Consider the following 23579-nt stretch of genomic DNA (forward strand, 5'->3'; position numbering starts at 1 on the left):
TATTTTAATATAAATTAAGATATTATCTTGATTTAAGGATACAACAAGCATCTAATTTGTAATGTATTAATGTTTTCTTTATGAAGAACATGGAATAAATGAGAGTAGATAATGTATTTAGGTTAATCAGAATTCTGTAAATTTTTGTAATTATGCAAGGCAAAAACACATACAAAATATTCCAGTGTCTTAGCTCTAGTTTTGCAGGAAAGCCAGTGACAAACAGTGCTGACTTTTCATATATCAGAAATTCCATTCCCTATTTTCACTTCCTGCTAGGAATTAATTAACATTTGTAAAGGTCATGCTGTTGGTTTGAAATGTAGAAGTTCTAGGTAGTCAAAATGAAAATGAAAAATTTGGCAAGCACAAATTAAAATTTAAAATGTTATTGTGTGTTTTTGTGTGTGTGTTTTAAATATAGATAAAATATATGTTATACTAGATGTATGCAGTACTACAATTTAATAGTGTTACATTAGCTATTTGCAACTGTAATTAGTTGCATTAACTGTCATGCAAAATGTAGCAGTTATACTGCGTTATGTTTCATTTAATGGCCATGGTGATTTACTTAACTGCCACAAAATAAGGTCATGAAGTTGGATTGGTCACATGATAGCCTGTTTTATGATCATCACAATTTATGATCGTAATTGACAAGCTCTGTTGGAGTCATAAGTTGAGGACTACCTCTAAGCCTATAAAATGCAGATATAGCTTACAACAAAAGAAAGCAGTTGTAGAGCATTACTTAAAAAAACATTTACTAGATATTCCATAATATTATGCCATGTTGGGATTGTATGGATGGGAATCTATGAATTGATTGTAATATTCACTGTTTAGGCAGTAATATTATATGTTAAACTGAGGTACATACATAGAGTTGCATTGTAGGCTTATAACTTTCATTAATGGCAACTACAGAACTGAAATGTTAAAATGAATGAACAAAGCTGAATTATTCCTAGGTCCATATGTGCAGCAGTACTATCCACAATTTTTCCTCCTTTCAGTGGTAGGAAGAAAAGTCACCATTTTAAGATGTTGAAACTTGGTCACAGGCAACGAAATATACAGTATCTGCATACATATTACACAGCACCTGAGTCCAGACAGATCACAAGTGAGATAATCTCTGATCTACATAATTTATTTATGTAACAGAAATGACATTTTTGCAGTAAATATCAAATACTGTATAATGGAAGAGGTAGCCAAGTTACACTGTCAGCTTATCTTCAGATGCAGTAGCCAGAGTAATTTAATGCTAAAGCTGAGAGCCAAACTCAATTGATCAGGTTCTCCTGCATATTTTGTTCAGATTTCAGATTGGAAACAGGAAGAAAATGTGATCTGAGACTGTCAACATTTCCTCCATGCCATTCTTCTAAATGTGAACCTATCCCATTCTCTTACTAATGGTGTTGGTCCATAAATTTCTTAACTTTTACCTTTTCATGAAAAGCCATGAGGCCAGTAATGTACTTATTTGCAAAAAGGGGTTCCATTTTTACAAAATATCAGACACGATTCTTACAGAGCACATAAAAAATGTTGGAAAAACAAGGAAATTTTTCTCTCCCAAGATGTAAAACAGCAGAGATCAGATTTGAAATGGAAATATCCTGGAGGATGTTTGTACATATTGTCAACCTTATTATAGTTGTTCTTTTGAAGGCAAAAGAGGTGTTAGGATTGAAGTCTAAATTCTTTCTCTAGAATCTAATCATACAATGTATTTGAGGAGGTAAGATAAAAAAGATTGATTGCACTCTATTGAAAAATCTTAATACACGAAAACAATTCTCAGAAAGGGCATCTATGATTACATCAAACACAAATTCTCTTTAGCCATTCTGGTTACAGAAGATAAAATGTACAATGAATACAATTAACTTGTACTCAAAAATGCTGTTTGCACAGCTGGAATAATATGGAATGGGAACTGCTATGAAAATGAAATAAAGTCATACATTATGGCAACCAGGTTTGACTACCTGGGTTTTAATGAGGCCAATTTCTTTTTCTAAAGCAGGAACAAGAAACAAGCTACACCATTCTGAGAGCAAAAACTATGAATGTTACTATTAATGGCCTTAAGCCAGACACCACTTATGTTTTCCAAATCAGAGCCCGAACTGCTGCAGGATATGGGACCAACAGCCGCAAATTTGAGTTTGAAACCAGTCCAGACTGTAAGTATTTGCAAAAAAAATGATTTTAAATGTTTTCCTGCACAACTTCAAAATTATACGGCTGACTAGTTTCATATCATCCATAGTTCAGCAAATATGATTCTGTATTTATGATCTGGCTTTCTGGATAACATGTATATAAATTTCTATATTTTGTCATTATTCTTAAAACATGTTTTGAGAAATATGCTATGAAATGCTGTACTTTCTCCTGTCACATGTTATTTATTTTTTCCAGAATTCAATGAATCTTGCAGTAGGTGGAACTGATGCTGGACAGAAATATCAAATATCTGCACAGTGTCATAATCTGGTGTTGTTGAGTGAACTTATGAAGTTTAAACTTCTGAACTCTTTCTCCTTCTCTTTTTCTAAGTATTTAAAAGCCACATGGTGGTACTTTATCCTTTTCCTTCACAAAAACTATTCAATATTCTTTTCTCAAAATGAAATTTCATTCGGGAGAGAACCTTTGCAGTTAATTGCATTTAGTTAGTGAATTCATCCATCAGGTGGTTTTTTTTCCATATTTTCATGTGGCACTTGTATATCTAACAAACTCTTATTTTTCTTCTTTAATAATTTTATAGGCTCTATCAAATAATAGTGTCCAGTCATAAATGAAAACATTATGGTAAAACTTTATGGTTAACACATTCTCCCTTTCCCTTCTATTTATTCCCCCAACCATTAACCGCAACTTAGATATTTATACTTTCCATTAAAGAATATTTTTAGTATTTATATAAATGTTTTCATCTATTATAACTTTCTTCCTAAAAAATCATATTCCAAATGTCTAAATTTGGCCTGCTTTGTAGCGCAATATATATGGGAGATGTTCTTGATTATATTTGGTTGGATCTATATTATGGTATTAATTTTATTAATTTATTAATACAATTAATTATTAATTTATTAATTTTGCCATTGTTGCAATTTTCATACTCCATTCTGATAGTGTCAGCAAGGTTCCTCTTTTCCAAGGTGGCAATTTTTTTCTTGTATCTGAGAGCATCTAAATAAATTGTCATGTTTTTCATTTATGAGAACATGTTTTCTGGAAATGTACAGAGAACCCATCTTGAGTTTCATGACATTTTTGAAGAGTGTTTATCCCCTTTGTGTTGGAAACTCAAATCTGTTTTGGTTTCTTTTGTTTACAATGTGGTGCTTAACACTGGACACAGTACTCAAGAAACAATCTGACCAAAAAGCATCTAATCAGAATAAAAAAAAATGTATTATATCCAATGATAGAGAAAATATTCTTCTGCTAATGCAGTTTTATGTTTTTACATTTGAAATATTTATATTTTGAAGATGTATATTTTTTAAAAAAATCTGCATTTTACTTTATAGTAGCTAGAGTAGCTGTTTTAGTCAACAAATTATTTTTTCAATAATCTTAAACCATGGAATAAATAGCACAGATATCATTAAAATCTCTTTTAACTTAGTTTATGGGAGAACAAGGAAAAGAAATACTTTCATATATTTTGTCATAAATAAATATGTGTGAATGACTGTGAAAATAATAGATTAAGATAACAGCTTTGTATTACATATAGCAGATTTTTCTTTATTCTAACAGTTGAGAACAGATCACAATAATTTACTTTTCCGTAGTAAATTGAATCTGGATAATTTAATTTAAAAAAAATTATAATACCTTGTGCTGGAAACTGGACTGAATCATGTAAATATGATCCAGTCAAGATTAACATTCTTAAATACCTTTGATATTAGAGATTATTTCAGCATGACTATTCAAAAGATGACCAGCATAAATCCCGATTGATTGATTGATTGATTGATTGATTGATTATAGAAACTGCGTTAACATCAAGATGAGCCTCAGGGATGAACCACATATTTTATTAAGGAGAAATATTCCTGGAAATCTGTATTCTGTTTATTCTGTTTGACCTTTTTCTTTTAAAAAAAGTGCTTTTATAAAATTTATTAATTTTAGCCTTAGTTAAAAAATATAATTATTTTCATGCCTTATAACCAAAAGTATCCTTTTCATGAAATGATGTCTTATTTCAGCTATAAAACACCACTTCTAAGAAAATATCTTCTCAGCTCTTACTATAAAGTCATTCTGCTCTTCAAATCTGCTTCTTTTGTTAAAGGAAAAAAAATGTTTCCATTTTTTTTAATCTGACCATTTTTAAGCTTACTAAAGCAATAGCACCTTCTTGCCTACATTATGCCTACATGAATAAAGTCATATTTGTCTTTGTGACACTGTTGTCTTGGAAGGAAGTAATTCTTTTCTGCGGTGGAAATGGATAATATTCCTGAAAGTAAAACTATGCTTTCAGGTTACTAAATTTGCATTCCCTAAGTCATTCTGCCCCTACTTTCAAGGAGAAAGGGGAAGTGGGCTGGATGGAAAAAGAGGGACTTGAATTCTTGAACATTGAATTAAATTTAAAAATGCCTTTTTCTGATTCCCGTGTCCTAAAAGTTAGTCCAACTGTCAGATTCTTACGTTAAATTTCAGTATATCGAGATTCCTGAGCCAGGAAACTCTGTTGTACAAATGAACCTTGTATTTCTCAGCAGTTTAACAAATATATGGCATTGTTTTCTGTCTTTCTTTCTCTCTTTTCTTGGCAATTATATAATTTATTTTTATCTTTATACAAGTTTTTCTAAAAGATAAATAGGATTGCAGCTGAGAAAAGGGTTAGCAACTCTTCTGTAAGCCAAAAACAAAATGATGCTGCAATAACATTTTTATCTTCCTCCAGTTACTAGCAGTGTTATGTTTACTGCTTTTTGTTTCACTCTTTCTCATTTTTATTTTCTTTTTCACTTTTAGCTTTCTCCATCTCCAGTGAGAATAGCCAAGTTGTAATGATTGCTGTTTCAGCTGCGGTAGCAATTATTCTGCTCACAATTGTGGTTTACATTTTGATTGGGAGGTCAGTTCCTCATTCCTTTTACACATTGAATTTCATTTCTTAAAGCCTGCAGTAGAATGATAAGCACTGTCACCAAGATACTGTCAAGGATACTCAGGGATTTAATTTGGTATGCATTTCAAGGCAAATTGATCTGATTCATATTTCCTGGGCTAGTGTACAAGTTTGGTTGTGGTTATCCTTTTGGTTTCATGTTTCTTTGAATTTTGCTATGTAGTTCTTAGTTCAAAATTGATACCCAAAGCATGTAAAAATGTATTTTAACATGTTACAAATGTATACATATATAATAAAAAATATTTGAAATTTATATTTTAATGCATTCAAAATGGACATTTACAGTATATGTTTTAAATTAATTACATAAAAATATAAAGCAATTTTATGAATATACATAACAAAAAGTTGACACAATTGGAAATACAATGTTCTAGTCTTATAAGACAAAACGTTGTAGCAGAGAAATACATAACATGGCCTGTTAACTATAGCAGCTCTAGTCCTACTAAGCTAGTTAAAAACAGATATTTATAGACAATTGTGCAGAAAACTAGAGAAAAATAAATAAAAAAAATAAAATGAAAACCAACATGTTACTCCTTATATTCCTGTAAATTTACCTCAGGTTTGTAGTGTTCATAGACTATAAATGTTAAGAAAATGTTTCTTATACACTTAGAGAATATATTTCCTCCTGAAGTTGTTCATGTGTACATTTATGTTGTACATAAATTTACATACATAGCTGTCTATAGAATGTTGCATTACTGATATTCTTATCTCTTACTACTTTTAGATTCTGCGGACATAATAAATCAAAACATGGCTCTGATGAGAAGAGGCTGTATTTTGGTAATGGGCATTGTAAGTTATAAAAAAGTTGTGTCAGTTACTGACAACCAAATTCATATATACTCTAAATTTACATCTTAGTAATAGTGTATTGTAAAGTTTGGTAGTATTCTTTCTTCAGACATATACTCATTAAGGAACCAATTTTCTTTATATTCAAAGCTGTCCCATTCTGCAATAGGGTCGTATTTCAGACATGGAATCATCACTATAATCAAGTTTTTTGCCAATACCCAAGCCCCTTGTAGCACATTTTAGATAAAATTATAGAAGATGGTAACCCTTAGATAATGAACATAATAAATTTCTTAGTTTTAATACTATCTCTCATTCACTTTGCTACAGTATAGGTTAAATATAGGGAGCAGTTCATCCCAGCACAGCAGTAGTTTACTACATACTTTCGGGACATGAATGATAAGTGGTTGTTAGCTGCGAAGCCGTGTCTTACCCATCGTGACCCCATGGACAACGTTCCTCCAGGGATTCCTGTCCTCTGCCATCTTCTGGAGTCCATTTAAGCTCATGCCTACTGCTTCAGTGACTCCATCCAGCCACTTCATTCTCTGTCGTCCCCTTCTTCTATTGCCCTCAATCTTTCCCAGCATTAGGCTCTTCTCCAGTGAGTCCTTCCTTCTCATTAGGTGCCCAAAGTATTTGAGTTTCAACTTCAGGATATGGAATTCTAAAGAGCAGTCAGGGCTGATCTCCTCTAGGACTGACCGGTTTGATCGCCTTGCAGTCCAAGGGACTTGCAGGAGTCTTCTCCAGCACCATAGTTCAAAGGCCTCAATTCTTTGGGGCTCAGCCTTTCTTATGGTCCAACTTTCACTGCCATACATTGCAACTGGGAAGGCCATAGCCTTGACTTATTGCATTTTTGTTGGCAGGGTGATGTCTCTGCTTTTTAGTGTGCTGTCTAGATTTGCCATGGCTTTCCTCCCAAGGAGCAAGCATCTTTTAATTTCTTGGCTACAGTCCCCATCTGCAGTGATCTTAGAGCCCAGGAAAACAAAATCTGTCACTACCTTCATTTCTTCCCCATCTATTTGCCAGGAATTGAGAGGGCCAGATGCCATGATCTTGGTTTTCTCAATGTTAAGTTTCAACCCAAGTTTTGCAACAAGAGTCTCTTTAGTTCTTCCTTCACTTTCTGCCATTAGAGTGGTATCATCTGCATATCTTAGGTTGTTGATATTTCTCCCGGCAATCTTAATTCCAACTTTTGATTCATCTAGTCCTGCCTTTCTCATGATGTGCTCTGCATATAAGTTAAATAGGCAGGGCGACAGTATACAGCCTTGTCGGACTCCTTTCCCAATTTTGAACCAATCAGTGGTTCCGTGTCCAGTTCTGACTGTTGCTTTTTGACCTGCATATAGGTTTCTCAAGACACAAATAACATGGTCTGGTATGCCCATCTCTTTAAGAACTTGCCACAGTTTGTTGTGCTCCACACAATCAAAGGTTTTAGCATTGTCAATGAAGCAGAAGTAGATGTTTTTCTGGAACTCTCTAGCTTTCTCCATGATCCAGCGTATGTTTGCAATTTGATCTCTAGTTCCTCTGCCTCTTCGAAATCCTGCCTGTATTTCTGGTAGTTCTTGATCCACATACTGCTGGAGTCTAGCTTGCAGGATTTTAAGCATAACTTTACTAGCATGTGAAATGAGTGCAGTGGTGCGATAGTTTGAACATTCTTTGGCACTGCCTTTCTTTGGAATTGGAATGTAAACTGATCTTTTCCAATCCTGTGGCCACTGTTGAGTTTTCCAAATTTGCTGGCAAATTGAGCATAGCACTTTTACTGCATCGTCTTTTAAGATTTTGAATAGCTCAGCTGGAATACTGTCACCTCCACTAGCTTTGTTGTTGTTGTTCAACTTTTCTAAGGCCCACTTCACTTCACATTCTAGGATGTCTGGCTCGAGGTCAGTGACCACCTCATCGTGGTTATCAGGGACGTTAAGGTTGTTCTTGTATAGTTCTGTGTAATTTTGCCACCTCTTCTTAATCTCTTCTGCCTCTGTTAGGTCCCTGCCAGTTTGGTCCTTTATCATGCCCATTTTTGCATGAAACATTCCCTTCATCTCCAATTTTCTTGAAGAGATCTCTAGTCCTCCCTATTCTATTGTTTTCTTCTATTTCTTTGCACTGTTCATTTAAGAAGGCATTCTTATCTCTTCTTGCATTTCTTTTTCTTTGGGATGGTTTTAGTTACTACCTCTTGTACAATGTTGCGAACCTCTGTCCATAGTTCTTCAGGCACTCTGTCTATCAGATCTAATTCCTTAAATCTATTTGTCACCTCTACTGTATATTCAACAGGGATATGATTTAATTCATACCTGAGTGGCCTATTGTTTTACCCTATTTTCTTCAGTTTAAGCATAAAATTTGCAACGAGAAGCTCATGGTCTGAGCCACAGTCAGCTCCTGGTCTTGTTTTTACTGACTGTATAGAGCTTCTCCATCTTTGGCTGCAGACCACATAATCAATCTGATTTCTGTGTTGACCGTTTGGTGATGTCCATGTGTAGAGCCATCTCTTGGGTTGTTGGAAAAGAGTGTTTGCTATGACCATCGTATTCTCTTGACAAAATTCTGTCAGCCCGTGCCCTGCTTCATTTTGTACTCCAAGGCCAAACTTGCCTGTTATTCCGGTTATCTTTTGGCTTCCTACTTTAGCATTCCAATTCAACATGATGATAAGAGCATCATTTTTGGTGTTAATTCTATAAGGTGCTGTAGGGCTTCATAGAACGAGTCATTTTCATCCTCTTCAGCACCGATGGTTGGGGCATATACTTGGACTACTGTGATATTGAATGGTTTGCCTTGGATTTGAACTGAGATCATTCTGTCATTTTGGGGATTGTATCCCAGTATTGCTTTTCGTACTCTTTTATTGACTATGAAGACTACTCCATTTCTTCTGAGGGATTCTTGCCCACAGTAGTATACTTGATGGTCATCTGAATTAAATTCGCCCATTCCTGTCCATTTTAGTTCGCTGATTCCTAAGATGTCGATGTTCAGTCTTGTCATCTGTTGTTTGACCACGTCCCGCTTGCCTTGATTCATGGATCTTACATTCCAGGTTCCTTGGGAGAAAAAACCTTTTACAGCATCGGACTTTCCTTTCACCACCAGATACATCCACCGCTGAGCGTCCTTTCAGCTTTGGTACCACTTATCAAAATAGCCATTTTTTAAAAATTTTCTTGGGGTACAATCGGTATAATATATCCTTTCTTTTTAAACTCAGAATTACTTTTTAGTGGAAGCAAAAGAGTTTTGTTGAGACAGAACCAACCTTTGGTTTAGTCATATTTATAATAGTATGAGTTTTAGAATCAAGAAAAATATATAGCTTGCAGAAAAATATAATATTCATTCTCCATTGCTCTCTGCTAACTTCTTAAACTATGATTTCTAACGTTATTGAAAATTGAACAGATTTGTTCAGTTGGCACAATGCAATGTAAATCCATACTTCCTATAATAAATTATAATAAAGTACAGATACTTACTGTATATATATGAAAGTTAATCTTGTAAAACAACAAACAGTATAACTCCATCTTGTGAGCATATGATTACATTTTGAAACTCTGTTAATTGTATGTCTTTAGATCAGGCATGTCAAACTGCCGGCTCGCAGGCTGGATGCGTCATGCCAAAACCGCACCCATTCCATTGCTGGCAATGGGGGAAAAGTCGCGATACATCACGAGTTTGACGTGCCTGCTTTAGATGAACCTATACTTATTGCTGCACGAAAAATCCCCTTTTTGGACAGCTGGTACAAACAGATCCACTAAACTGGTACAAACAGATCCACTAAAATAGAAGTGATAGGGCTGTGGGTGAGAGAGTATTTCTAGCTACGATATGAAGTTTCTTCTGCACACCTTTTGTGTTGAATTAGGACTAAAGTCATTGAAACCAAAAGTAATACTTGTAAAGAAATATGGTTGGCATTTCCTTATAAGAGCAAATGATTGTGAAGAATGGACTCTGCTGCTATATAATTCTATTTTTTTAACTTAAGGAACTTCTCATTTATTAATGCAACATATCTTCCCTACATTATATATTTTACTTGATGCTTATGTATTCCTAATCAAGTCACAAAAAGGAAATAGAAGTGCTTAAAGTTTGATTGTCTGCAAGCAAAATTCTTTTTGTGTATTGTAGTTTATTTGGCATTCTAATAATTAAATGTTGCACCTAAACACAATTGTTAAAGTGATTAAAACTTCAAATTGTTTATATCTGGAGTCTTTACAGTATGCTTTTTTTAATGCAGACATGCAAGCTATGATATGCAGATACAGCACAAAAATGAATAACAAACTGAGCTTAAACTACCCACTTAATAAAATGTGTGTCACATCACAACATCTTAATTACTCATATTCAGTTAGATTTCAAAGCTGATACATTTTAAAAGTGTTCATAACAAAATATACCATATACTGTAACATTATAAAAAATCCCTCTTTTTGCTAAAAAACAAATTATTTTGATAACAGTGGTTGTTGTTTTTTTGCTATATTTCTCAAGTATTGATTCTTTGTGTGTGTGCATGCATATGCACGCACATGTACATGGAACAATTTATGGTTTACTAACAAAGTTTGTTTCTTGCCAGGATGGAAAACGTTTTTCTAAAAAGATAAATTCTGGTGGTTTAATAATGTCTGGAAGTCAAACTGGAAAATATGTTCCATTAATGTTACATGAATCATCATGGCTAGCTTTGGATTAAGTGGTGATAGAAATGCACTCAGAAAAATACTCATAGGTGGTCATCTTTCATTCTACTAAAATAAATTCCAGGGCAAACATCTAACGTTTGAAACAAGCTTCTGAATCAAACATTGAGGAGTTCTGGTTTTATTTAAAACCTTTTCAAATCTTCTGCTTCCTTTTCATGACTTCATAACATTAAACATTTTGCTGTTAAAGATTTAACACTCCAAACAGTTTAACTGTGACATATTTTACTAGAGTGCATATCTTCAAAGTTTTATAAATTTTTTTTCCCCTGCTGGGACCTTCAAACATAATTTGTTCTTCCCAAGTTTTCACGATGAGACTGTAAACTCAACAGCATGGGACATTTTTTGCAGTTTCTTGGCACATGAAGTGCATGTAAATACAGCAAACAATATTCTTCTGGATTAATTGCAACAGTATAAAATAAAATCTGTGTCTGGAATAAATTTTTTCCACATTGCCCCATAAATTGCTGGCTTACTCCAGTCTGATTCTGAATTGCTAGGAGGGAAAATGCCTCAGCCATTAACAGTTCCCAGTAGTCTTATTTCCTCTTTCACAATATCACTTCAAATATAATTTTCATCCTTAAATTCATCTGTTTGCCCTTCATAGGCCAAGCCTTTTTAACTTTTTCATTTCTCAAGAGGCAATTCATCTGGTAAAATAGAACTGATTTATTCTCATAAAAGTAGTGATAAAATTCTGCAACTCAGTACATGTGCATCTGTTTATTTTTTGTTGTAATACAGTCATCTAAGAACGTAACACTTCTGAGCTGTGAAAAAAAGTTTCCAAAAGTTTTGCAATTGTGGAAGGTTACTTTGTTTTTAGGGGCAGGAAGGATATTTAACAGAACCAGCATGGATAGCAGGGAACTGTTTTAAAACTTAAGCCCTCTGGTAGGTTGTGCACGTGGGCTTTAATTGTTGCTGTCTTTCAGAAGGTTTTGCTGTAATGTTTCCTTTAACAGAGTTCAGTCTTATAGAAAACAATGCATGCCATTTTAGGCAAAGCACTGTTTCTCTGTTCTGAATGGTTTCCTTAAATTGTATTGGAGGCAATTAGCACTAGAACATAGGAAGTAAGTATTTGTAATGTGCTTAAAGTCTTACGGCAGCTGCTTTGCTACATTAGGCAAGAGCAGATAAAGAGTTCTGATGTGAATCAGACTCAAGAAATATTCAGTTCCTCAATCTGCTTGCCATAGTCAGGTGCTTCCCTAAAGAGCTTCCATAATGTTCTCTTCTCTATCAACCATAATTAGATTGCTAAGAGTCCTCTACAAATTCATCTAACACCTCTATAAAGTAATTTGGGTTATTAACCACATCTTGCGATGGTTATCATTGTAGCTTTATGCAGGTTATATGACATGTCCAATCACTTAGCTCAACATGGCTAGCTAAAATTGTGTAAAGCAGTTTGTGGTTGCCCATGTACGCAGACTTCTATATAGAACAATCATCAAAATTGTCAGAAAGATTTAGTGTAATAGTCTTAGAAGCCTTGATATGTCTTGGGAATCTAATAATATTTGAATAGACATTTTGCCTGCCTTTGTGTTGCCAATCCATTTCATTGTCTGATACTGAATTCTAATATTACCAGAAAAGGAATTGCCACCTCTCTGTTTAGTTCTAGCATGTCTCTTATTAAAGTAGACAGTAGATGGGATGCAGAAGGCTTTTGTAATTCTTTATATTTAGACACTGAATAAAACAGTAGTGGAGAATGATTTACAGCAGTAGAAAAGGGTTATTCTACTCACATCTAAGTACATATAAAAAGCAGAAATCCAATTTTCAATGAGTGGGTTTTCAAAAGTTCCAAAGCATTGCTACAGAGATAGCAACCAACCTTTGAAGTCAATTACTACCAGGCCTATCACAAGAATGATAGCAAGCAACCCAGCCAAAGTTCAGTTCTTTATCTGTTTACATTGAGTAGAGAGAATCTTGCCAGACTAAACCTTTACTATTCCCTTCCCAAGGGATATATCTTGGAAGACTCTAGGGCAGGCATGTCACATCACACGACTTCACGTGACGTTGCGCGATGTGTCACGACTTTTTCCCCATTGCTGACAGTGGGGTGGGCCGGCAGTTTGACATGCCTACTCTAGGGAATGGCTATCCTAATTCTGTTCCTCTGTCTCCAGCTCTGGGCTGTGTTGTCTCTTGCCTGGTCCCTCCTTGAAATGCACTCTGTCTTTCCTGTAACTTCACTGTAGCCCATCACACTACTTCTCTTCATAGACACAATCCATCACAATTGCTAAATTCTTTATGAAACCATAAATAAAACATCTCAATAACTATAATATTTCTGGACAGGACATATGAGGAAGCAGTTAGCAAAGAAGGCCTAAATAAGGCTAATCTAATTACAAGGCTTTTGAAGGCTCAAGAAGAGAGTTCCCCAATCTTTCTGGCTTAGTGGATTTGTGGGGAGAGAGGGGATGGTTCTGCATGAGCTGCTGACAAGTGGGCATGCACGCAGCTCCATTTGCACCCGCTACTCACACAAATACACGTGTTCACCCACTGCTTCTGCAAGTGGGGAAGTGTGTGTGTGCACATGCTCACCTGCCATTTTCACTGCCTGGTTGCAAACAGCTCATGACCCACTACTAGGCCATAGCCCAGAGGTGGGGACCTCTGTTTTAGAAAACCCTTGCGAGCTGACAATTGTATATTGTGGGTTTTTATGTTTTAATTCTTGAATGCCACCCAGAATTATTTGTGTGAGATGAGATGAGATGAAATGAAATCATATAAATTAATCAATTAAACAGGCAATACTGATTTTTAACTCATGGAATATCTTTCTTCCTTAATGAGGTAGCTAAGATTAATAAACAAGGGAAATATTTTCATAAATCTAGTAAGAAATACTGCTGATATTATGGTACGTGATGCCTAAAGCCATAAAAGGAGGAAACATTATTTGACTATTTTTACAGTCTTCTGGAATATAAAGAAAATGATTAAATTATGGTCCCTTATAATTGTTACTGTTGAAATAAATTATTACTTGTCAAAACAGTTGTGTTCTATAAAATGTACAATTTTTCAGAAGAATTTCTTTCAAGCAATTTGTGCATGTTTTCTTAAGGAATCATTAACTTTTTGTGTTTGTAATTATTTATCTATATATAATTGAACTTTTTTTACACAGTGAAGCTTCCAGGCCTCAGAACATATGTGGATCCACATACATACGAAGATCCCAATCTGGCTGTTCATGAATTTGCCAGAGAACTGGAGGCTTCCAGCATAGCTATTGATAAAGTCGTTGGGGCAGGTAAAAGTATTAATAATGAGATTCACTATGCCATATCATTCGAATTACTACTGCAAACTTTTCATATGTAGTCATTTTGTTCAATAAAATTTCCTGTGTAACCAATCATTAAAGAATGTTAGTCTTTCATTCTTTGTTTAGCAGCAGGCTGACAGAGCTAATGTCTTTTTCAGTCTAGGTAAAATACCATTCAGCTTTGCATTATAGCTCTGGCTAAGTTGAAACATAATATTTGTGAATGAATTTCAGTTATTGTGTTAATACAGAAAAAGCGAAAACAGTAATGTTGGCCCTTAAGGAAAAAACATCTCCAAATTTCACAGTTGATCAAGCTTTGTTAGGATTACAATATTACAAACTAATGTTCAAAAGTTTGGATGTTGGTTTTCATGAGGCTAGGGGGTGAGAAGATATAAAATTTCTACACTTAAGGATCTATAAATTAGTCACAGCTGTGGAATTAAGACATTAATTAACCCTATGTATTATAAATATGGAGTTCATGTAGAATTTTAGGACAGAAAAATATTGACCAGACCTATATTAGAAAATGCAGAATCCAGCTTTTTCTAATCTATCTCTTGTCAAGGACAAATCATATAATTTGCATTTGCTTCTGAATTTAAATGCAATGTCTTTTGCAGATTACAGGATTTCAGATCATATATAATGAAGACAGTAGTTAACACCATAAACTGCAATCGCTACTCCAAAGCAACAGTGGATCAGTAAATTGGTACACATTCAGAATAGAAGGGGAAATAGAAGTAGAAATTCCATAAATCTGGACATAAACTTCTGTTTTTCATTTAGTTATCATATTAAATGGGATTGTGGAAACAAGTTTTTTATATGAAAAAGTGATATATTAAAAAAGTTTTTGTAATATTAACAGGGGGGAAAGGTTACATTAATTTTAGATTTTAATGCATTGCTCCAGAAGATACTGTTTTCTTTAGCGTCTTCAGTTCAACAGCAAGTTTCCTCTTGCATTGTAAATTTGAACAGACAAAAAAGAAATTGAGATAATATTTAGGTAAGAAGAAGTATAAGGTGACATTCCCCTGCATGTTTTTTTAATTTCTCATGTATAGTCTAAGATTGAATTTGTATGAGTCTCTGCTAAATATTGCAATAATACTGAATCAGTTATATTCAGCCCAATAATAGGGGTGAGTTTTCTGACTGGGTTTGGAAAGCTCCAAAAGTTTTCAAATCAAAAGCCACTTATGCTTTCTAACAGTGCCTTTTCATTTTTCCCCCAAGGCTTTAAGATGAATTAAATTGGTTTTTTAACAACTGTTTAACAATTCAGGCCACTTTTGGAAATGATAGTCAAATGAGTGATTTGCTGTAATAATAATAATAATAATAATAATAATAATAATAATAATAATAATAATAATAATAATAATAATAATAATAAAGTTGGAAGACCTTGGAGGTCATTTAGTCCACCCCCCTGCTCAGGCAGGAAACCCTATACCATTTCAGGCAAATGGCTGTCCGGTCTCCTCTTAAAACCTTCCAGTGTTGGAGCATTCACCACTTCTGGAGGCAGGTTGTTCCACTGGTTAATTGTTCTAACTGTCAGGAAGTTTCTCCTTATAATGTGTAATTTGCAACAGGAATCCCATTCCCCCTTCTAATGCATTTTGTTTTTTAATATTAAAACATTTATAATTTTTTAAAAAATTGTGGCTCAGATATATTTTTAATATAACCCGATTAATAGGGACATGAATGTGCTAGGTAATTCATGGTATATTTAAATGATCCTTTTGGGTCATTTAATAATAATAATAATAATTTAATTTCTATACCGCCCTTCTCCCGAAGGACTCAGGGCGGTGTACAGGGCAAATACAATAAAAATACAATGTACAAAAGTTAAAAAATAATTAAATAATACAGCCCAATTCCAATAAAAATTAATACAATTAATATTAAAATACCCCAAACCCATCAGACCAGGCCGGCCTGTTCAAATAAGTATGTTTTTAGGTCACGTCGGAAGGAGCGAAGGTCCAGAGCTCAACCAGTAAACGGTTCCAAAGGTCTGGCGCGCCCACAGAGAACGCCCTCCTGCCAGTTTGTCCAGCTGAAGCATTCTTAGCCCTTTTATCAAGGACTTCTTCCTTTAGCCCAGCTTTATAGACACTAAGGCAAAAGTACAGAATTCAGCAAACTGTATCCCAATTCTGAAGGGAGTAGCTATGCAACTCTGCAATTTTGCAACAAAAAAAATGGGGACAAATTTTAATGAAAAGTCACTTTTTAACCAACAAGGACAGATGTCTATCTATCTCTGAAAGGGAGAAAAAGTTGACTAGAAAAAAAGGGAAAATATAAAGAACAAAGCAATGCAAAAAGAACTCATACATAATTCTGTGTAAAATCAGTCTAACTAAACTGTTTAAGTTCATGGAAGAGATAATGGTTTAAGGGAAAGCATTTTGATGTGGATGTTGTGAGGCAGGCCTGTCTCTTTCTCTTCTCTAAGTTCTCTAAAAAGCAACATTCTCACAGTTGAAAATGAGAGATTCATGAAGGCTTCCTTGAATGAGTTATCTAGCCTAACACTGATAGATTATCCTGTTCTCACTAATGAATGTTTCAGCACAAAAGATTTCAGCTCATGTAAGGCATTTGTCTTACTGGAGCAGGAAAAAGAATGTCAGGGAGGACTCGGCTGAATAAGGATTTGATACAGAGTATACTTAACTGAGAAGAAAAAACAATTACATCTACTATTACCCCATGTTCAAATTGTCACCAAAATGGAAGCAGGAAGTGCCTAAATTGATAGAAACATCGCAGATCTTCTGAGTAGATTGAAATAATGTAATATAGCACATGATTTATCTGTATGCATATACAGTCTTCTATTCCCATACAGTTCTGATTGAAACCAGACAAATTGCTCTTATATGTGCTTGTAATATGAACTAAAATTTAAAAATTTTAAAGCAAATCATCTAATGTTCCTGTTTGGACAGCAGGATCATATATCCTTATAATAATCTTTCCCTAAAACACAGGAACAAGATAGTCAGACCTTTTTAAATTTTTTATAGATCGTAATAGCTCATTGGCTCTATGACAGATATCTGAAACTAAGAGGCTATGTTGAATAATGTATTCATCTGATTGCAGATCATCAGTCACTTTCCATTTGCTTGCTTCCTTTCCTATCTTCAGAATGCCCATAGTTTAATAGAGTGTAAATACATAAAGTCTCAGCAGGTGGCAGCATCTGGCTGACCTTTTTTGATGCTCAGCAGATAAGCAGGGTTAGACCTGGTTCATATGAGTTAACGATCTCTGGAGAATATCAGGCTGCAAATAATTTATAAAGAAGTCAGTGGCAAACATTTCTGGACTATTGCCAAGACAGCTGTGGTTATGTCATGTAATCACTAAACTTCAGGAGTAACTGGACAGTATGTTTGTTTTTTTTATATCCATGCTGCAATATGTGAGTTCACATGTTAAATTTCCATTTAGCATATTTTGCATATTAATATTTTGCATATTAATTACATAATTTAAGATAAATATGTGTGCCATATTCTAATGAAGTACTTAAAATCAGATAGCACTGTTGATAGAACAGTACTGAACTTAAGCTAGCTCACCTGGGCCCTGTTAACAACATTCAACTCCTAATAATGCTTGTGATCATGAAGTATTCATTTATTTATGTTTAGTGTGGTATAGATTGAATTACATCACAAGAAATGAAATGACTGTAAGATTTAAAATCAAGACATTTTAATAACAGAAGTAAACAGTGAATTTACAAGTGAACCCAACATAGTTACTAAAATATTGCAGCCTGTAACTAAACATGCTAATGGAATTATTTACCAGGTATTTACCAAAACCAAATACTGAGTCTTGTTTTAAACATAAACAAAACAAAAATATGGAAAAGTACATGTTTATGGTACCTATGTATTTTTGTAACCAGAATCAATGATTTATAGCCAAGAGTCTTTTCAGTAAATAACATCAAATTACATACTTAATCTGATAGGCAGAAGACCATTATTTAGGTAGAATTAAAACATTGTTACTTTTAATAATTTATTAATATTTTAATAAATACAAATTATATTTAATCATTTTACTTATCCATTTTTTGCCATGACCCTATCCAACTGTGGAAACATCTTTATATAGAGTTCAGTATTAATTTAAATTATCTAATAATTTATGTCAGATTTGTTATAAAACCAAACAACTATGTTTGGACTTGCTTGATGTATTCTGGAAAATATGAAGGATTAGAAGAAGGGACATACAAAGGCAACATATATTTGATTAGAATATGATGCATTTAGTGCTAGGCTACTAAAATTAAAAAAGAGAGTTGTGAAATATCTTTATATGGGGAGAATATTATTCTCCATATTCAGACAAATTCCCAACCAAAATAATAATAGAACTTAAATGCCTCTAAGATTTCAGAAAGCTTTAAGCATATAAAAGGCTCTGGAAAAAAAGACTGGACTTTATGAAAGATCAAGAATAATAGCCTTGAACTGCACATTTACTCATTAATATAATTTACTACACACCAGTATGAGGAGAACATCTTAAAGGAAAAGAAAACTCACTTGTTAAACATCAAGCTTCAAAATGACTGCATTTTTACTGTGCTATTTGGTATCATTAATAGCTAAATTTGTGCAAACTTCAGTATAAATAGAGGTGCTCTGAATATATAACACAGTGATAGGTATAAAGTGATAACAGTTTAGGTGTTAAAGGTGTTGAAATCTTAACATAAATACCTAGGAGAGTCTTAAAAATATAGCATCAAGCTTGCACGTAATTTGTTCCAAGTACTTTATTCTTTTGTGGTTGTTTTTCATTTTTTTGCTTTAAACCTGTATAATATTGAGTTTCAATTTTCAATTCTCAGTTAGTTCTTCTAAATTAGTGGCATTTACTTAATGTTCATATTTGAATATTACCCTTAATAGAGTATACTGGAGAAATGATTTCATGTAGGTTCAGATACTGTTAGATTTTGTAGCTGTTATTTCTTTTATTGTCTCTTGGATACATTATATTATCTCTTATATCTTCAGTTAAAAAATAAGTCTTTCCATGACAGTTCAAACAAAATTATATATTTTTAACTTACCATCATGCACACACATTTTTAATGCACACGTCACAAAGTTTCTAATTTGTCAGTTTTCTTAACAATTATGTTATGTTGCATTATGTTCTGAACATCCCTGTTCACTGACAGAACAGTTTCATAAAACTTTGTATGTTTAAATCTTGCTTAAAATAGATATTTGAAACATCTGTTGTTATTCTGCTGCACTGTTGCAACTAACCTCTAAGGTAGAGATTTGACATTTCATTAGGTCCATAAAACACATATCTCAAGAAACAGAAATGTTTCAGCCGGATTTCAGAATTGGACATCTGGAGTATGTGCAATATTCCAGAAAGTAAAAAGCCACAAAGTATACAACGTAGACTGAAAGTGTAGGCTTCTGAGCCACTTAATCTGTCATGATCTCTAGCTGGAAATTCAAATATTTTTTGTTTGCATTACTGACAGGTGAGTTTGGAGAAGTATGTAGTGGCCGTCTAAGACTTCCTTCCAAAAAGGAAATATCAGTTGCAATAAAAACCCTGAAGGTTGGTTACACAGAGAAACAGAGAAGAGATTTTCTTGGAGAAGCAAGCATCATGGGACAATTTGATCATCCCAATATAATCCGATTAGAAGGCGTGGTCACCAAAAGTAAGTTAACTGAAAATGTTTGAAAGATCTGCTTGAAAGAAAAGTTGCTGAGGTGTGTTTTCATTGGGTATCTGCATTTAAAGGAAAACATCCCCCTTTCTTTTCTTTTGATGGCTGTTAGTATGCATGGAAAGGACAATTTGACTGCAGTTACTACCCAGCCCACAGTTTTAAACTCATTTGCAATCAGTGTTATTTCACTGGAATTGGGTATGTGTAGTTTAACGAAGAGAAGAGTGAGGGGTGCCATGATAGCAGTGTTCCAATATCTAAGGGGCTGCCACAAAAAAGAGGGAGCCAAGCTATTCTCCAAAGCACCTGAAAGCAGGACAAGAAGCAACGGAAGGAAACTAGTCAAGGAGAGAAGCAACCTAGAACTAAAGAGAAACTTCCTGACAGAACAATTAACCAGTGGAACAACCTGCTTCCAGAAGTGGTGAATGCTTCAACACTGGAAGTCTTTAAGAAGAGACTGGACAGCCATTTGCCTGAAATGGTATAAGGTTTCCTGCCTGAGCAGGGAGTTGGACTAGATGACCTCCAAGATCCCTTCCAACTACTTCTTCTTCTTCTTCTTCTTCTTCTTCTTCTTCTTCTTCTTCTTCTTCTTCTTCTTCTTCTTCTTCTTCTTCTTCTTCTTCTTCTTCTTATTATTATTATTATTATTATTATTATTATTATTATTATTATTATTTAAAATATCGGAACTGCTCAGCCAATTTGCAGGTCACCAATATTCCCAAATTATTTAGCTGTGTTTTGTTTTTTAGATTTTTATCCCACTTGTACTACTTCGTAAGTAACTCAAGGCAGTGAACGTACATAATGCTCCTCTTGTTTTTGCCTCACAACAATTCTGTGAGATGGTTTGGGTTGAGAGAAAATGACTGGGCCAGTCACCCAGCCTGATTTTAAGCCTAAGGCTGGACTAGAATTCACACTCTGTTGGTTTCTAGCCTGGTGCATTAACCACTAGAACTCAAACCCATTAGCTTCTGCTAGCCATAGAATACATTTTCGTCTTCTTCTGTTTTTTGTTTTTTTAAATATTTACATTAGAGTGTCCTGTATCCATTTCCAAATTAGCTGCCCCTCTTTTATTTTTGACTTTTGTAACATTTAAGCTATAATGAAATCTACAAATAAGTTTTTAAAAATGTCACTATTGTCTGTGGAAACTTTTTAAAACTGTGGCATATATGTGCGGTTTTAATTTTAATCTGGGCAGAGTCTCAACACTCAGAATTTTGCATACATTTTGAAACAGAAGGATAATACATGCTTTGCCTCTACCGTGTCATGTACAGTAATTTAGCTAAAACGCTTGCAATTAGTTGTGGGCCACACAGACGATAATGCAATGCAGCATATGGTTTGAGCTATAAATATGTTGGCATTGTTCATAGAATACTTATATTTAACACCAGTTCTTGAATACTACAATATCTGCTAGTATTACAAAATGGAAATATTGTAATGTCCAAAGAGGTATGTTTCAATGCTTTCAACTTAAATTTATAGTGAAATACAGTTTAGAAAATGAAGAATCCTGCTATGAATCAATTGTAGATTTCTAAAATTATAATGTGCACTGTACACCCTCCTGTGGTAATAAAGATGATAATGTTTTACAGTTGTCATTCAGTATTAGAAAGTACTGGATTCTGCTTTGACATTGATTGCTTTTAAACAACTGCAGGCATTCTGGCTAGACTTGAAAAATCATACTGCATATTACCTCATGGTGTCAGCCTCTGGCAAATATTTGAAGAGCCATATTCAGGAAGCCAAAAAAACCCACAAAAAAACACATGGCAATAATTGAACTTTGTAATACTTTTGTACTTAGTATTTATTTGAACAGCAGTAATACCTGAAAACATAAATATACTAAATATGAACATCCAACTGATCACTTGTTGATTAGTATATTGATAAAATTACATTCCTCCTTGGTAACATTGCCACAATAATAGTGATATTTTGGGCAAAGAAACTAAATATTTAAAATATTAAAAAGTTTTATTAAATAGCTAGAATTATATTAATTATCTGCTCAGATGGTATTCACTAGAAACCCAAAGAATAATTTTTAAATCTGGAACATGACTTTTTTGGAAATTGTCTATCAATATACAAGAAGTAAATATATCTTGTTAATGGAACTATTTGTTCCCTTATGAGCCATTGAGACCCATTCTATTTCTTCCATTTCTCCTATCTCTTTGCTTATATCCACCTGAGCTTCAGGCCTCTGTTCTTTCCACCCACAACTAATATACATATTATAAACTTCAAGGCTTTAGCATCATTATTATTTATCTCTTTTTTGTAGTAATATAAAGCTTCTCCTGTTATAGGTTCAGTAGTTCTTCTCTAAATAACTTTTTTCTTCAAATGCATTATGCCAGGGGTCCCCGATTCCAGGGCTGTGGCCTACTGCTGGGCTGTGGCCCATTTGGAAATGGGCCGTGCAAGTGACTGGTTGGAGTGTGTGTGCATGCAGTTCAACTTGTGCAAGCGGCAGACCGGTGCAGTGGCGTAGCGTGGGGGGTGCAGGGGGGGCTGGCCGCACCGGGCACAACATCTGGGGGGGCGCGACCGGCGGGCTAGGGCAAGGCTGCTCGCGAGCGAGGGGTATCTGTGCCTGCGCCGACACAGAAACGCTTCTCTCTCCGGGTGGGGGAAGGCTCGGCGGCTCCCTGGGTCTATATACGCCTCTGTATGCACACGCCGCCGCGCGCTCCCGTGAACGAGAAAGAAAGAACGGCAGCGGTGGCGTCTGCGAGCCTCGCCAGCGGCGGCATTCCTCGGTGTGGGCGTGCCTGCGTCTTTGGGTGTGAGGCTTTCGGAGAGGCTGCCTTTGGCTCCTGGTACTTGCAGCCGGTGTAAAAGAACAAGTCTGTGAAAGCGGGCGAGAATTTCAGGGGGGTGGGGGGGACGGGAGATCGCGGGAGGCTCGATTCTTCTTACGACGGGGTGCCAGGCGTGCGGTGCGAGAGCGAGGGGGCGCAAATTACTTGCCTTGCCCCGGGTGCTGACAACCCACGCTACGCCACTGGACCGGTGGGTACTTGCGTGTGTGTATGCTGGCCTGACTTTTGTGCAGATCAAGCTGCGCTTTAGCCTGCCACTTGCACAAGAGCTGTGGGCGCACGAGCACTATCATCTGCCACTTGCATGGCCCAGTTCTCCTCTCTCTCCCCAGCTGGGCAGCCAAGCCACAAAAGCTGGGGATCCTGCATTATAGTATTCATACGTAATGTATACACAATCCTTCAGTGATGGGAGAGGTGACACATTTTGCAGAAGCTCTTTGCTTGTGCACAGAACTTTTAGCTATTTGTAGAAACAGGAACATCACCTCACATCTCCGGCCATAAAACTTTGGGACATGGCTTTCAGTGTCTCTCCAAACTTGCCATTAAAATATTATTATAAAAAGAATAAGGAGATGAACTTCTTAGATATATGATGTGGGATCATACTGAAATCCTCATCATGTATTTAACTTAATTTCAGCATATTTGTTTCCATCCTGTTTTGGGTGTAGCAGCCTCCTCACTCCCCATTCAACATTCTAGTGAAAGGTCAAATGCAGGACTCACTCAAAAACAAAGTTGTAAAATCCCCTAGATGTACCTTACAGTACAACCAATCAGTGGGCAATGGTGAGTATCCTGTTCCTCCAGAAACATATTAATATATATAAGTAGTTCTTTTTTG

At 35.1% G+C, this 23579-nt stretch overlaps 1 protein-coding gene across 2 annotated transcripts in view; it reads left to right on the forward strand.

Moving 5' to 3' along the window:
- The window catches only part of EPHA3 (EPH receptor A3), a 202880-nt gene that overhangs the window by 152271 nt on the left and 27030 nt on the right, over positions 1-23579 (forward strand). The window contains exons 7-11 of one of the 2 annotated variants that reach the window (XM_083361356.1): positions 2039-2201; positions 5035-5137; positions 5934-6001; positions 13955-14080; positions 19668-19853. In XM_083361356.1, the coding sequence (XP_083217482.1) occupies positions 2039-2201; positions 5035-5137; positions 5934-6001; positions 13955-14080; positions 19668-19853 (646 nt within the window). The remainder of the gene's footprint in view (positions 1-2038; positions 2202-5034; positions 5138-5933; positions 6002-13954; positions 14081-19667; positions 19854-23579) is intronic. The other variant, XM_083361357.1, reaches the window with a different exon arrangement.

This window comes from Vipera ursinii (genome assembly GCF_947247035.1).
Source record: "Vipera ursinii genome assembly, chromosome: 4".
In the NCBI taxonomy this organism is placed as follows: Eukaryota; Metazoa; Chordata; class Lepidosauria; order Squamata; family Viperidae; genus Vipera; species Vipera ursinii.